The sequence below is a fragment of the Clarias gariepinus genome, chromosome 7 (assembly GCF_024256425.1).
Source record: "Clarias gariepinus isolate MV-2021 ecotype Netherlands chromosome 7, CGAR_prim_01v2, whole genome shotgun sequence".
Lineage (NCBI taxonomy): Eukaryota > Metazoa > Chordata > Actinopteri > Siluriformes > Clariidae > Clarias > Clarias gariepinus.
In genome coordinates, this window is record NC_071106.1 from 5456186 (window position 1) to 5468861 (window position 12676).

The 12676-nt window shown below is 39.8% G+C and overlaps 1 protein-coding gene across 2 annotated transcripts in view; it reads right to left on the reverse strand.

Moving 5' to 3' along the window:
• kcnab1a (potassium voltage-gated channel subfamily A regulatory beta subunit 1a) overlaps window positions 1-12676 on the reverse strand; it is a 116234-nt gene that overhangs the window by 17141 nt on the left and 86417 nt on the right. For both annotated transcript variants that reach the window (XM_053500425.1, XM_053500426.1), the window contains exons 6-7: window positions 6744-6788; window positions 1591-1634 (exon numbers count right to left, since the gene is read on the reverse strand). In XM_053500425.1, coding sequence (XP_053356400.1) covers window positions 1591-1634; window positions 6744-6788 — 89 coding nt within the window. The remainder of the gene's footprint in view (window positions 1-1590; window positions 1635-6743; window positions 6789-12676) is intronic.

The following is a 12676-nucleotide window of genomic DNA, read 5'->3' on the forward strand; positions in this document are numbered from 1 at the left end:
CATCCTCTGCAAGTGCAGTACAAGCCCAGGATGTCTGGAAGCAAGTGTCAAAGCAGCGACGATGAAGCTGGTACTTTTAAGTTGCATCAAGAAATAATCATGGGGACAAAAGTGAAAATACTGTAACTGAGACAACGCAAAATGCGAGGTTAAAAGATGGAAGACATTGCTTGTACTTTTACCATGAATTGTTCAACCATCAGCACGATTCTAAAGAACGCTGTACTGTAATATTTAATATATAGCAAATTGTGTTAGTATCCTGGCACCTAGACGATATTTCTCTGACTTATGAACAAATTGGACTTACAAACAAGCTCTTGGAAAAGAACTCATGTCGGGGACTTACTGTACCTGAAGGAAAGTCAAAAAGCACAGGCAACTCAGTTTACTTTAATTCAAAGAGCCATGAAAGGTAAGTGTGGAAATCAGACTTTCTTCTTCCAGACACATGCTTATTATCTGATGTAAAACCCAGTTCCAGTTGCCAATAATACCGATCCTACCATGCCAACTTGTCACACAACAGTTAAACACAGATATATGCATGGAAACGTGTTGAACTTACGGGTCACTGCAAGCCATAGCTCTGGCACGCTCAAAAACAGCAATCTGTGGCTCACTAGGATATTCCGCAACTTATCGTACGACTACCTGCAGCTCATCACGGTCCGTAGCAAAAAGCGGAAATCGGGCTTAATGAAGTCATAGTCATGTGAGTGGATTGTGATAAAACTACTGTGTGTTCCACTTTATAGTGGAAGCCTGCGAGACTCAGTAAACGCTATAATTTCATCTCTTTTAAACCGATAAATTTAATACCCGCCCTTCAGTCGTATAAATGTGCTCGGGAAAGTGATTTCCAGGCTGCAGTATATCACACTGCGGCTGCTAAATAAATCAGCTGTGTTACACAACTTTAAGGTAGGAATACTTGAACCGGAGAAGACATCCTTTTTTTTTCATTTCATGCACTAAATGTGTTTACTGTTTAGTTTTTAAGGTTTTTTTTTTTATTTTTTGAAAAAAAAAATTGTGCTGGAACTGCTAACGTGCAGATCAGTGAGCGTGTACACTGATTATTAATCTAATTCAAGTACATTAGCCTATTGGTATGCACCTCATGCTTAAGTGCCAGTGAGTCACTGTTTCTGCACACACACACACACACACTCAGAGTGTGCATGCTTGAGTGGAGTGTACAGTATATCCATGTGTGTGTGTGTGTGTGTGTGTGTGTGTGTTAAGGTCTGAGAAGCCCAACTTTTAAACTTCGCTCAAAGGTGCAAACATAATGAGGCTTGTTTGACACACACCAGATGGACAGAGAAAGACGGACAAGAGACAGAGAGAAAGAGAGAGAGAGAGAGAGAGAGAGAGAGACTACGCAACAGTGCAAGCGACAAACACTCATTTATCTTCTCCCGCTGTGGCTGATGTCTATAGGATAGTTAGTGCTGACACACACACAGAAATACACACACACAGTGCATGTCTGTCCACAGTAAAGGTTAAGGCTATGATTTTATTTGTCCTCATGTGTGTGTGTGTGTGTGTGTGTGTGTTGAGAGAAAAACTGCCATACCTTACCTTCTATTATATGTTTCCTGGACAGACCTCTTTCAGTCTCAGCTCTGTGAAAACACACACACACACACACACACACACACACACATTCAGCTTGAAGCAAAGTCAGTAAATGTCAACATTTGTGCCCTACTTACTGTTCTTTGATTCTTTGTCTGTCTGTCTGTCTGTCCGTCTGTCTGTCGATCTGTCTGTCTGTCTATCTGTCTGTCTGATTGTCTGTCTGTCTGTCTGTTTGCCGATCTGTTCATAGCAGATGCGTCTGTCTGCCCTTTAAGTTATTCCTCTTTTCCTGAAACTGCTGAAACTCATTCCCTCCTCTGCTGTGACTGAATCACTACACAATGCCTGCACATCAACACACACATAACTATTCATGAATAAGAATTCTACATTAAAAAACCTTTCTGCTGTAACCTTATCATCGCTTCCAGCTGAGACGCTCCATAAGGACTGTCTCATCTTCGTTCAGGGGACGTACTGATAAAGGAACTGCTGCATCATCGCCTGTCTGCCTGTGTGTGTGTGTGTGTGTGGTGTGTCTAATATGTATGTGGGCCTGTTTTTCAATCTTGTTTGAAAAAACACAAGAAATATCTTTTTTTTTCCCCTTGTGGGAATGTTTGGCTGCTGAGGTCAAGATGAACACTTAGGGTGTTATTGTATTATTGTTATATTATTATTATATTAAATATATGTGCGTGTGTGTGTGTGTGTGTGGTATAGATTCTAGCAGAAGTAAATGGTATAGAGTACAGTTACATAAATACTTCCTGTTATTGTTCTTAACCAGTTTTCTTAAAAAAAAAAAAAGGCAGACCTCGACCCCACAATTCATACAGAAAATGCTCCAAAATCCAAATATTTTGAAAGTCATATCAAAGTTATTTTGCTATAATGTAATTGTAGTTAGCAAGTAGGTACTTTTTATTGTTAAATATTACAAATAATACAACTAAAGAACAAATCCATGGAGAGATTTTTGAAGCAAAAAATTAAATAAAAAAAAAATATATATATATGTTGAACCCAACCTGATTGAGCCATCTCTACCACTTGGTTGAGGTATGGTATATTAAAAAAAATGTCACTCTGTATTTAAATAGCATGTATTTTTAATTACTCCATAGCATACCATGAGAAATAAAATGCACTTATGCCAAAGGTCTTGAGAGACAAGTTGAATTCAATGGTTCAATAACATTCTCTATTTTTTATCTTTAAGTCCTTTCAGTTCAAAATCTCATTAATGCAGCTGGGCAAAGAGTCAAAAAGTCATCTGCAGTACTCTGGTGTCACTCACTCAATCCATGCCTGCTTGATTGCTTCCTGAAAACCATATAGAGAGATTTGCCACAGAATTTCACAACTCACCTTAGGAATTGCCAAGTTTTAGGCGTTTTTGAGCAGAGGTAGGCACCCCAGCTTCAGAAAGTAAATGTCCTGCCACATATGTTTTCCATCTGCTAATTAATCCAGCTGATTCTAGATAGAATTAGAATCAGCCAGACAGACTCACACTAATTAGTGACATCATCTGCTTTGTGTTTTAACATGCCTATGTTGCTTTGATGCTTTTGTCTACCACTGAATACACTGATCATCCATTAACAATATTATGGGCACCCAAGGCTCACCCATGCTCACAGGGACCAAACATCAGTCCATCTAGTACGATCCCACAGAAAAGTCAATGCAGCACTAATCACCAAAAAAATCAAAGCTGGGCACGACAGACAGGCACCAGAACAGCCAGTACAACCAATGTACACGGGGCCAAGCAAGCAAAGAGCCCAAGGCCACCAAACTAGCCTCCAAAATCCCCAGATCCCAATCCAATCAAGCACTTATTGGATGTCCAAACAAACAATTCCTATTCATTAAGGCCCCACCCCGCAACCCACAGGGCCCTGAGGATCTGCTGCCAACGTCCTGGTGTCCTTGACACCCTAGCATTTCCCCATAGGCCCTGCGGAGCCATGCCCAGAGGGGGCTGAGCTACAATACTGATAAATAGGAAGTCTAAACACAACTGGGCTTAATGTTTTTATACACAAATGTGTCAATATATTAATACTTTTACCATGAAGCAACATCTCAACCATTTGGATGAGTACTGAGTTCTGGTATAAAATAAACCTTAATATTATTGCCCAAAAAAATCTAAAAAAAAAAACCTTTCTTTGTAAGGAAGTTAAATGAATGTTAGTCAGGGTTGAATTAAAAGTCAGTACAGTGTTGTATACATTACAACCATACCGTATCTAGCACTGTGTGGAGGATATTTACTATAAATGGTCAGAGTTATGCTCCAGAGTCTGTGAGAGCTCCGGAGATCTGAATCACTCTGATTTATACCCCAAACAAGAGTCCTGTAAAACACTCAGATAAACAATCACTGCAACTACAGAGTGTGGGAAATGAGATCTGAGGGAATACAAGGAGACTTCTGACTGAGCATCCTGTAAAAACTCTCCTCTATGGGTGTAAATGATTGAGCTGTTTCTTACAAAACTCTAGTCCAGTGGGTGACAAATGCTGTAACTAGGGAACCTTTAAAGTGTAAAATAAACCCCATGCGCCCTTAGTGTATGGATTTACTTCATAAACATTATTTATATTTATTAGAGTGATTCAATGTGATGTTACTGAATTTTACTCTGATAGAATATACTAGGTCTGAGTTTCGTTTGGTGCTTGGACCCGGGATTACAGTAAAAAAATACACAAGCATTAATTTGCATTAATATTTAACAAACGAAAATGAAATCTTCTAATGATTCTTTTGTAAGACTTGTTTTGAGGATGTTACAGTATACAGTATACAATCCATGGGAACGCCGTGTTCTTTAGTACAAAGTGTGTGATAATATGAGCAACATGCTGGGAGCAATGAAACATATAGTATTTAGAGCAGAAAATTCATTTATTTTTTTCTGTATTTTGACCACGAGGTCACTGTCAAGTCGCACACCATGACTAACCACGAAGCTCTAACAACTCTGCTCTCCTCCTCGTCCCTGACTCCTGCTGACCCCAAAAAAACAAACACATCTCTTGATGTTTTTCTCAGTTTCCTATTAAAAACTTCACACTGATACACGATCAGGATGTTAATATCTGAACATGCCGCCAAGCCTAACCCTCACTGTTGTAGTGTTTCCATTACATGAACATCTCTCTCATGCCCTCAGCTCCTCGTCTCACTAAGTTCTCGAACCTACCGGCTGCTCTCTATTGGTGATTGAGAATAGTATTAGCTATTGTAACGATTATCGATTCATTTTTATTTCAATAAATGCCCTACTGCTTTGAAGTCTCTATCATTAAATAAATGCTTATAGTGGTTCACCAGGTTTCTGGCTATGCTATGTATATTGCTGTAGCAAGGGGGCGCTCTCACTTCAATCATAGTGACACTATCTTGTCATAGCATCTGTGTGCTCATGCAAAGAGAAAGAGCTTTCCTTTGAAAAGCTCCCTTATGTCCAGTTTGAAAATATGCGGTCAGATGACATCAGACCCTTCGCCCTCCCTGGTTGCCAATTTCCGTCTTTATGGGAGAGTGCCCTAACAGTCACGTGTGGGAATTGGCTACGACTGAATTGTTCTCTTGATCTCTACACTAATACACTTTATGAAACATTTCCTGCACCCTAAGGGAAGCATGACTCAGTTTCTGCAATGATTGCTGAGGAAAAGCCTGGGAGCTGAACGCTTTAATGTAAATGTAACCCTAAGGCAGCTGTGCCACCGGTAAACCATAAAGCCAATATAATTAAGGAATTAATTAGAGGCTCGTTTCATTAGAAAATTTTAATTAAGACTGAGTCTAACCTATGTTCCAACCATCCATAAGAGAGTATAACTGGATGAGCTTTGAGATATATTTTTTCTGTCTGCATCGTCTTAAAAAGTTATCTTCCCAGATCATCATGCATTTATAGCACATCTTAAACCGTCTAATCTACTCAGTCGTGACCACAGAGTTCCCAATATGTTTAAAAGCAGATAATAAACATTCTAAATAATCTCTCATGTCTCGTCTTGGCTGAAAGGTCAATTAGCAATGACAGCAAGTGCCGTCGACCATGTTTGTGATTCTGTTTTTTTTTTTGCATATTTGTCACACTTAATTGATTTAGATCATCCAACAAAATTTTTATATTACACAAAGTAAATACAAAATACAGGTTTCAGTTAAATACTGTACATGATTTCATTGGTTCACAGGAGCCCCAAAGCCTTTGTAACCATTTCCAGATGGATACATGTAAATTACATTGTTTCTAATCTCTTTTTGAATTTCTTAGACCATGTTTTTATCTTTAGATCTTTCCGCATTCTTTACTTTCTTAGACAGGTCCTAGTTAAGTGATTTCCTGATTCAACAGGTCTGGTCAGGTCCTTCAAACAGATGGTCACATGGTTTGTGTGAATGTTGTAGTGTAAATGGGGCCTGTCCACACGGAGACGCGTTTCGCTGTATACGTATACATTTTTTACCGTATTGGCGTTTCATCCACACGGATCTGGCGTTTTAGGAGACTGAAACCGCTATTTTTTGAAACCGGGTCCCAAAGTGGATAAATCTGAAAACGACACCCTTGCGTCTTCGTGTGTACGGCCAATCCGTATCTTTTGTAAGACGATGATGTCATCACATCACGTGTCGGCTGCGTCACACGTGACAGCAACAACTATAATGGCGGACTACATGATTGTGTTCGTGTTGCTACAAAGCCTGCTAGCTTTATTACAGCAAAATCTATTGCTTCTATGCAACTGTTATGAGCAACAAGCGATAATGGACAACACCATCTTGGTTCGTATACAGCGCGAAGGTTATGCGCATGCTCAAAGTCTTCTTTTCCGTGTATAGTGTATCTCTATGGCAGAATTACAGCGCCCCATACTGGTCTGGCATATATACTACACCATTTTCAGTGGTTTCGTGTGTACGCAGATATTTCTTGAGACGACGCCATGTTCACGCAAAAAAATGATCGGACAGGGAACGCACCGGCTTCGTGTGGATGGAGTCTCAGAGTGTAGTCCAGGTGTAACCTAGCTGGACAGGATCGGCACTCGTCTATAACAGACCTGACTTATAACAGAGATGTACAGGAGGTGAGGCCAGTGTGTGGTTTACTTACTTTCCTCCCCAGTAGAGCTTAGTCGTAATCACTAAACTGGATCTCCTGGAAGGAAAAAACAGACGGGGAACAGTGTGAGAGTCTGAAACAAGAGTCTTGTATAATATAAAACTGAAACAGTCCATTGGAGATGCGGTGCAGTGATTCTATATGCTGCAGGTTCTGTGTCACCGGTTCGATCCTGAGCTTGGATTACTGTCCATGTGGAGTTTCATGTTCTCCTCATGTCAGTGTGGGTCTCGCACAGGTTCTCCAGTTTGATATGAACGTTAGGGATGCCCCTGCCTAACACACACGTTTCCAGGAATCGGCTTTGGATCCACTGAATAGGATGAAGCTCTTACTGAAAGCCTGTGGCAAACGGTGACGTGTAGGGAATAAAATCCTTTGTGGCAGAACAAAAAGGAAAACAAAAGGAACAAAGCACTCTGTGTTGTGATGCTACACTAGAGGCTGATGATCACCGATGTAGTGGTGTGATGATGGGGTGTTATCTCTTACCTTCCACTGAGACATAAGAAGTTATTTTGAAAAGAGTTTATTATTATAAAAAGTGTTGAAGCCTAAAATAGGCTGATCGGCTTTAATATAATCGATTATTGTTATATTATATTATATTATATTATATTATAGTACAGTACAGTACAGTACAGTATAGTACAGTATAGTATAGTATAGTATTTATTAAGTTCACATACATGGTTACTTCCAGCCATGTTTTTCTGACTTATTAATACAAAGAAATCAAATTGAGTAAAATTGAGTATCTTATGCCTTGTTTACACTAAGTTGTACTTCTTTCATCATCAGACAAATATACTCACTGTTCGGTAATTGAAGAGTGAATCACAGATGAGAAATCGAAAAATAGATCAGATACAGATAGATCAGGGACATTCTTTTTAATTTTAATAAAATGAAAACTAAAAGACTTTCAAATTACATGAGCAAATATTTTATTCACAATAGAACATAGAGAACATAGCAAATGTTTAAACTGAACAATTTTACAATTTTATGCACAATAAATGCTTAATTCAAATTTGATGCCTGCTACAGGTCTCAAAATAGTTGTGACGGGGGCATGTTTACCCTGGTATAGCATCTCTTCTTTTTTTAAAACAGTTTAAAGACGTCTGGGCGTTGAGGTTATGCGTTTCTGGAGTTTTGGTGTTGGAATTTGGTCCCATTCTTGCCCGATATACAGTAGGTTTCCAGCTGCTGAAGAGTTTATGGTTGTCTTTCATGTATTTGTGTTCTTAATGATGCACCAAATGTTCTCTATAGGTGAAAAATCTGGACTGCAGGCCAATTCAGCACCTTCTTCTACAAAGCCATGCTGTTGTAATAGCTGCAGTATGTGGTTTTGCATCATCCTTCTGAAATACATAAAACCTTCCGTGAAACAGACGTCGTCTAAAACCTTTATATACCTTTCAGCATTCATAGTGCCTTTCAAAACATACACATATAGTATGCGCTTAAGCACCCCATACCATCAGACATATTGGCTTTTGAACTGAACACTGATAACATCCTGGAAGGTTTCCCTCCTCTTCAGCCCGGGGGCCACGGCGTCCATGATTTTCCAACAAGAATGTCAAATTTTTGACCATAGAACACTTTTCCACTTTGATACAGTCCATTTTAAATGAGTTTTGGCCCTCAGGACATAACAGCGCTTCTGGACCATGTTCCCATATGGTTTTCTTTTTGCATGATAAAGCTTTAGTTGGCATCTGCAGATGGCACGGCAGATTGTGTTTACCGACAGTGGTTTCTGGAAGTATTCCTGGGCCCATTTACTGATGTCATTGACATGATCATGCCAATGAGTGATGCAGTGTCGTCTGAGGGCCCGAAGACCACGGGCATCCAACAAAGGTCCTCGGCCTCGTCCCTTAAGCTTAGAGATTTCTCCAGTTTCTCTGAATCTTTTACTGATGGCGTGCACTGCAGCTCTGAAAAGCCTTTGCAATTTGATGTTGAGAAATGTTGTTTTTAAAGTATTCCACAATCTTTTTATGCACTCTTTCTGCCCTTCTTTACTTCTGAGAAGTTTTGCCTCTCTAAGACATCCCTTTTATAGCTAATCATGCTACAGATCTAATGCTAGATGTTCTCCCAACTGAGTCTTTTCAAAATTTCTTGCATTTTCAGTCTTTTGTTGTCCCTGTCCCAACTTTTTTTTAGATAAAATTTTAAATAACTGGATAATTTAGTGGATAATTTTTTTTTCTGTTTAAATAGTTCTTATGTTCTCTATATACTATTGTGACTAAAATATTGGCTCATGTGATTTGAAAGTCTTTTTGTTTTTTATTTAATTTAACCTTAAAAACATGTCCCAACTTTTCCAGAATTCGGGTTGTACGAAAGGTAAAGATATCATTGAAAAATGTGCTTTACTCCACTTATACCCCAGTAATTTATTAATGATTACAGAAAGACCACAAGGACATGAGGAGAACTCTAAAGAGAGAGGGACTCAAGCTCAGGATCGAACCCAGGACATCTAGAGCTTTGAGAAGACAGCGCAAGGTGCTGAAACATCAACATGTCACTATGAGTACTAACAAACTAACTGAACAGTAGCTCTTTTATACCCTGATATACACTGCTAATAGCTGTGAGTCAATGTGGAATATATAACCTTTTTCCACGCTGAAGTGTTAGCGTTAGAGCTTTCAGAGTAAATTATCCTCACAGCTCTGTTTCTCTCAGTGGTCTCGGTTAGCTTCATTAAAAAGTCTAATGTGTTGCTGCTTCATGAGGAGCGAATCAGTTGTGCGAGTTTTTCTACTTAGTCGAACTGTTTTGGGAAGTTGTTGTGACAGATTTACAGCGTATATATACACACACACACACACACACACACCAAGACAACAAAAGATACTCAGTCTCACTGTCTAACAGTTTAAAACACACATAAAGCTGTACACACTTCCATTAAAAAGTAAGATGTGATACGTTACACACTGACTGCTTGATACAAAGTGCAGGGACTCACAGGCTTGCACATACACACACAAACACACACACACACGCACACACACACTTTAGCACTCTAACAGATGGCTTCTGTGGAGTAATCGATCGCGTGTGACTCAGTGACAGCGGCTCAGCGAGGTTCCTCTGGGTGTAAAAGTACAAGCAGCTGTAGAGACATAACACATAACACCAAGAACACACTTCTTATTCCAGAGAGAGGAAGAGGAGGAGGAGGAGAAGGAGGAGATAGATTGAGGTTTCATAATAAAGAGCGCACGTTTAAATTAGGACGAGAAGATTTGGAGGGAAACAGGAAATCTGGTGGGCGTACCCTGAATGATTGTTCACGTATAATTATAAGAAAGGTCACGCCTTCTTTTCGTACACGCACATTTTTTTATTATGTAGATTTTATTGACACTATTTAAGTCTTGGCACGTGTACAATTTCAGCTTTTATTTATTTCCGCACACTTGTTCTAGATACCGCTTGATCCTGTACAGGGTCCCAGGGGGCCTGGAGCCTATCCTAGGGCAATTTGAGAACACCAATTATCCTAACCTGCATATCTTTGGACTGTGGGAGGAAACCGGAGTACCTGGAGGAAACCCACCAAGCACGGGGAGAACATGCAAACTCCACGCACACGGACCCCGAGATGGGAATCAAACCCGGAACCTGAAGGTGCTAGACGACATTTCCTTATAAAGCTGCTCACATTGTACCTAAGATTACTGTATGTTCTCTAAGCATGAAATTTTATTTGTATAGCGCTTTTAACAGTGCTCATTGTCACAAAGCAGCTTCACAGAATTGAAAGAAAATTATGGAAATTTGTATGAAATGAGAAAAAAAGTGTTTGAATCAAAATGATCAGATTGTACCTGACGAACAAACTGAGGGCGACGTGGGGAGAAAAAACTCCCTGAGATGGCCATAGGAAGAAACCCTGAGAGGAACCAGACTCAACAGGGAACCCATCCTCATTTGGGTGATAACGGATAGCAGGAATTGTACGCCATTATACACATTTATGGCATTCGGAAGACACCCTAATACAGAGCAAGTAAAATTTTTATCTCATTATACATCTGAAAAGTTGAGGGTTTTGAAGGTCAAGGAACCAACAGTGGCAGCTGGGCAGTGGTTGGGTTCGAACCTGTGGCATTCCGATCAGGAGTCCAATGTCTTAACCAGGGGCCAGGGGTAGCTCAGTGGTTAAGGCATTGGACTATGGTTCGGAAGATCCCAGGTTCAAACCCCACAACCACCAAGTTGCCACTGTTGGGCCCTTGAGCAAGGCCCTTAACCCTCAACTGCTCAGATGTGTAATGAGATAAAAATGTAAGTCGCTCTGGATAAGAGTGTCTGCCAAATGCCCAAATGTAATGTTAATGCACTAAGCTACAGTACCCCTGGCACTCTTTATTATTATTAGTAGTAGTAGATACTGTTTATTGCTATATATATATATTTTAAATGTAGAAACGTTTTTATGAAGACATCCTTGCTCTACAGCAGTTATTTGCATGTGTCAAAGACATTTAGCCCTGAATCATTAGTGTTAGTGTATTTCTGGATCCTCTTATCTAGGAAATGAAATAGTTCTCACCCTGAAGGTAAAAATTACACACAGCACCTGTAAACATCCTAATGAATCTCTTTCTAGGTGGCATGATGGCTTATTGGTTAGAAGTGCCGCCTTACACCTCCAGGTCCTGGGTTTGATTGGTCCTTGAGTTTTGTGTGCATGGTGTTTGCATGTTGTAAACACCTGTGCTTGGTGGGTTTCTTCTCGGGCACTCCAGTATCCTTCCACAATCTAAAGACCTGCAAATTAGTCCAAATGGTGTTCCTGTATTGTCTGTAGTCCAAATGTGCATGTGAATGTTGACTGGATGTTGGACAAAAAGTGATTAAATACTGTGATCACCATTGGCCTTCATGGTCCCTAGTTGGACTACAGAGGTTTCTAGATGGATGGATGGAATCTCCTCTAGACTCTGACTAGTTCACATGATGATTTGTGTCCAGGGAAATCTAGTACATACAGGATATGATGTGTCTGATGTGTGTGTGTGAAAAAAGGTAGTGGATAAAAGAGTGAGAGCGATAAAAAAAAGCTAATATAACTGATAAACATCAATCCAGCTGTTTAATCCTCAGTGGAGAGATTAAGAAGACTGATTGCTCTCAGGCTCACATAAAATCCACAAGAAAGCAACACAAACGCTAGAAAAACACTCCAGTGTTTGAGTTCATTCAGGTAAATGCCTCTGTTCAGGTGATGTACTGCTTTACTAAAGTCAACACAAGAATCTGGAAAAGGCCCAGAGATGAAGATGAGACATATCCTGTGGTTGTGGAAAAGACGTCACTCTGTTTCAGAGGAGTTAAATTATTGTCTTGCATCAGGCAAAGAAAACAACTAAGATAACTGAAACTACTAAAATTGGGTCCAATGCATTAGTAACCCTGGAAGGATAGTGGTGACCCATCATCTTTGAGGAAATAATGGGGTTGAAAAAAACACCCTTGAGATTGAGCATGATAGGAGATCACTTAAACATGAAATGAAATCAAATAATAAAAAAACAACTAAAAGCAACTCTTGGCTATGTTAAATAGTCGAAGTAAGAGCATTCCTAGATGACGATGCCAAGATTCATCAAGAACAAATGGTGAAAGATTAGTTCATGGAGCATGAGACTTCATTTTCACGCATGGATTGGCCGTCCAGACCTTAACCCCATGGAGAACCTTTGGGATGTGCTGAGGGAGACTTTATGCAGCGGTCCAACTCTCCCATCCTTAGTACGAGGTTAAGGGGAGAAATTAATGCATCTGATTCTGGAGGGAAATAAATTGTGTGACATTGCATAAGCTTATCAAATTAATGCCATGGCTGTAACCAAAGCAAAAAATCTTCCAATGAAATATTG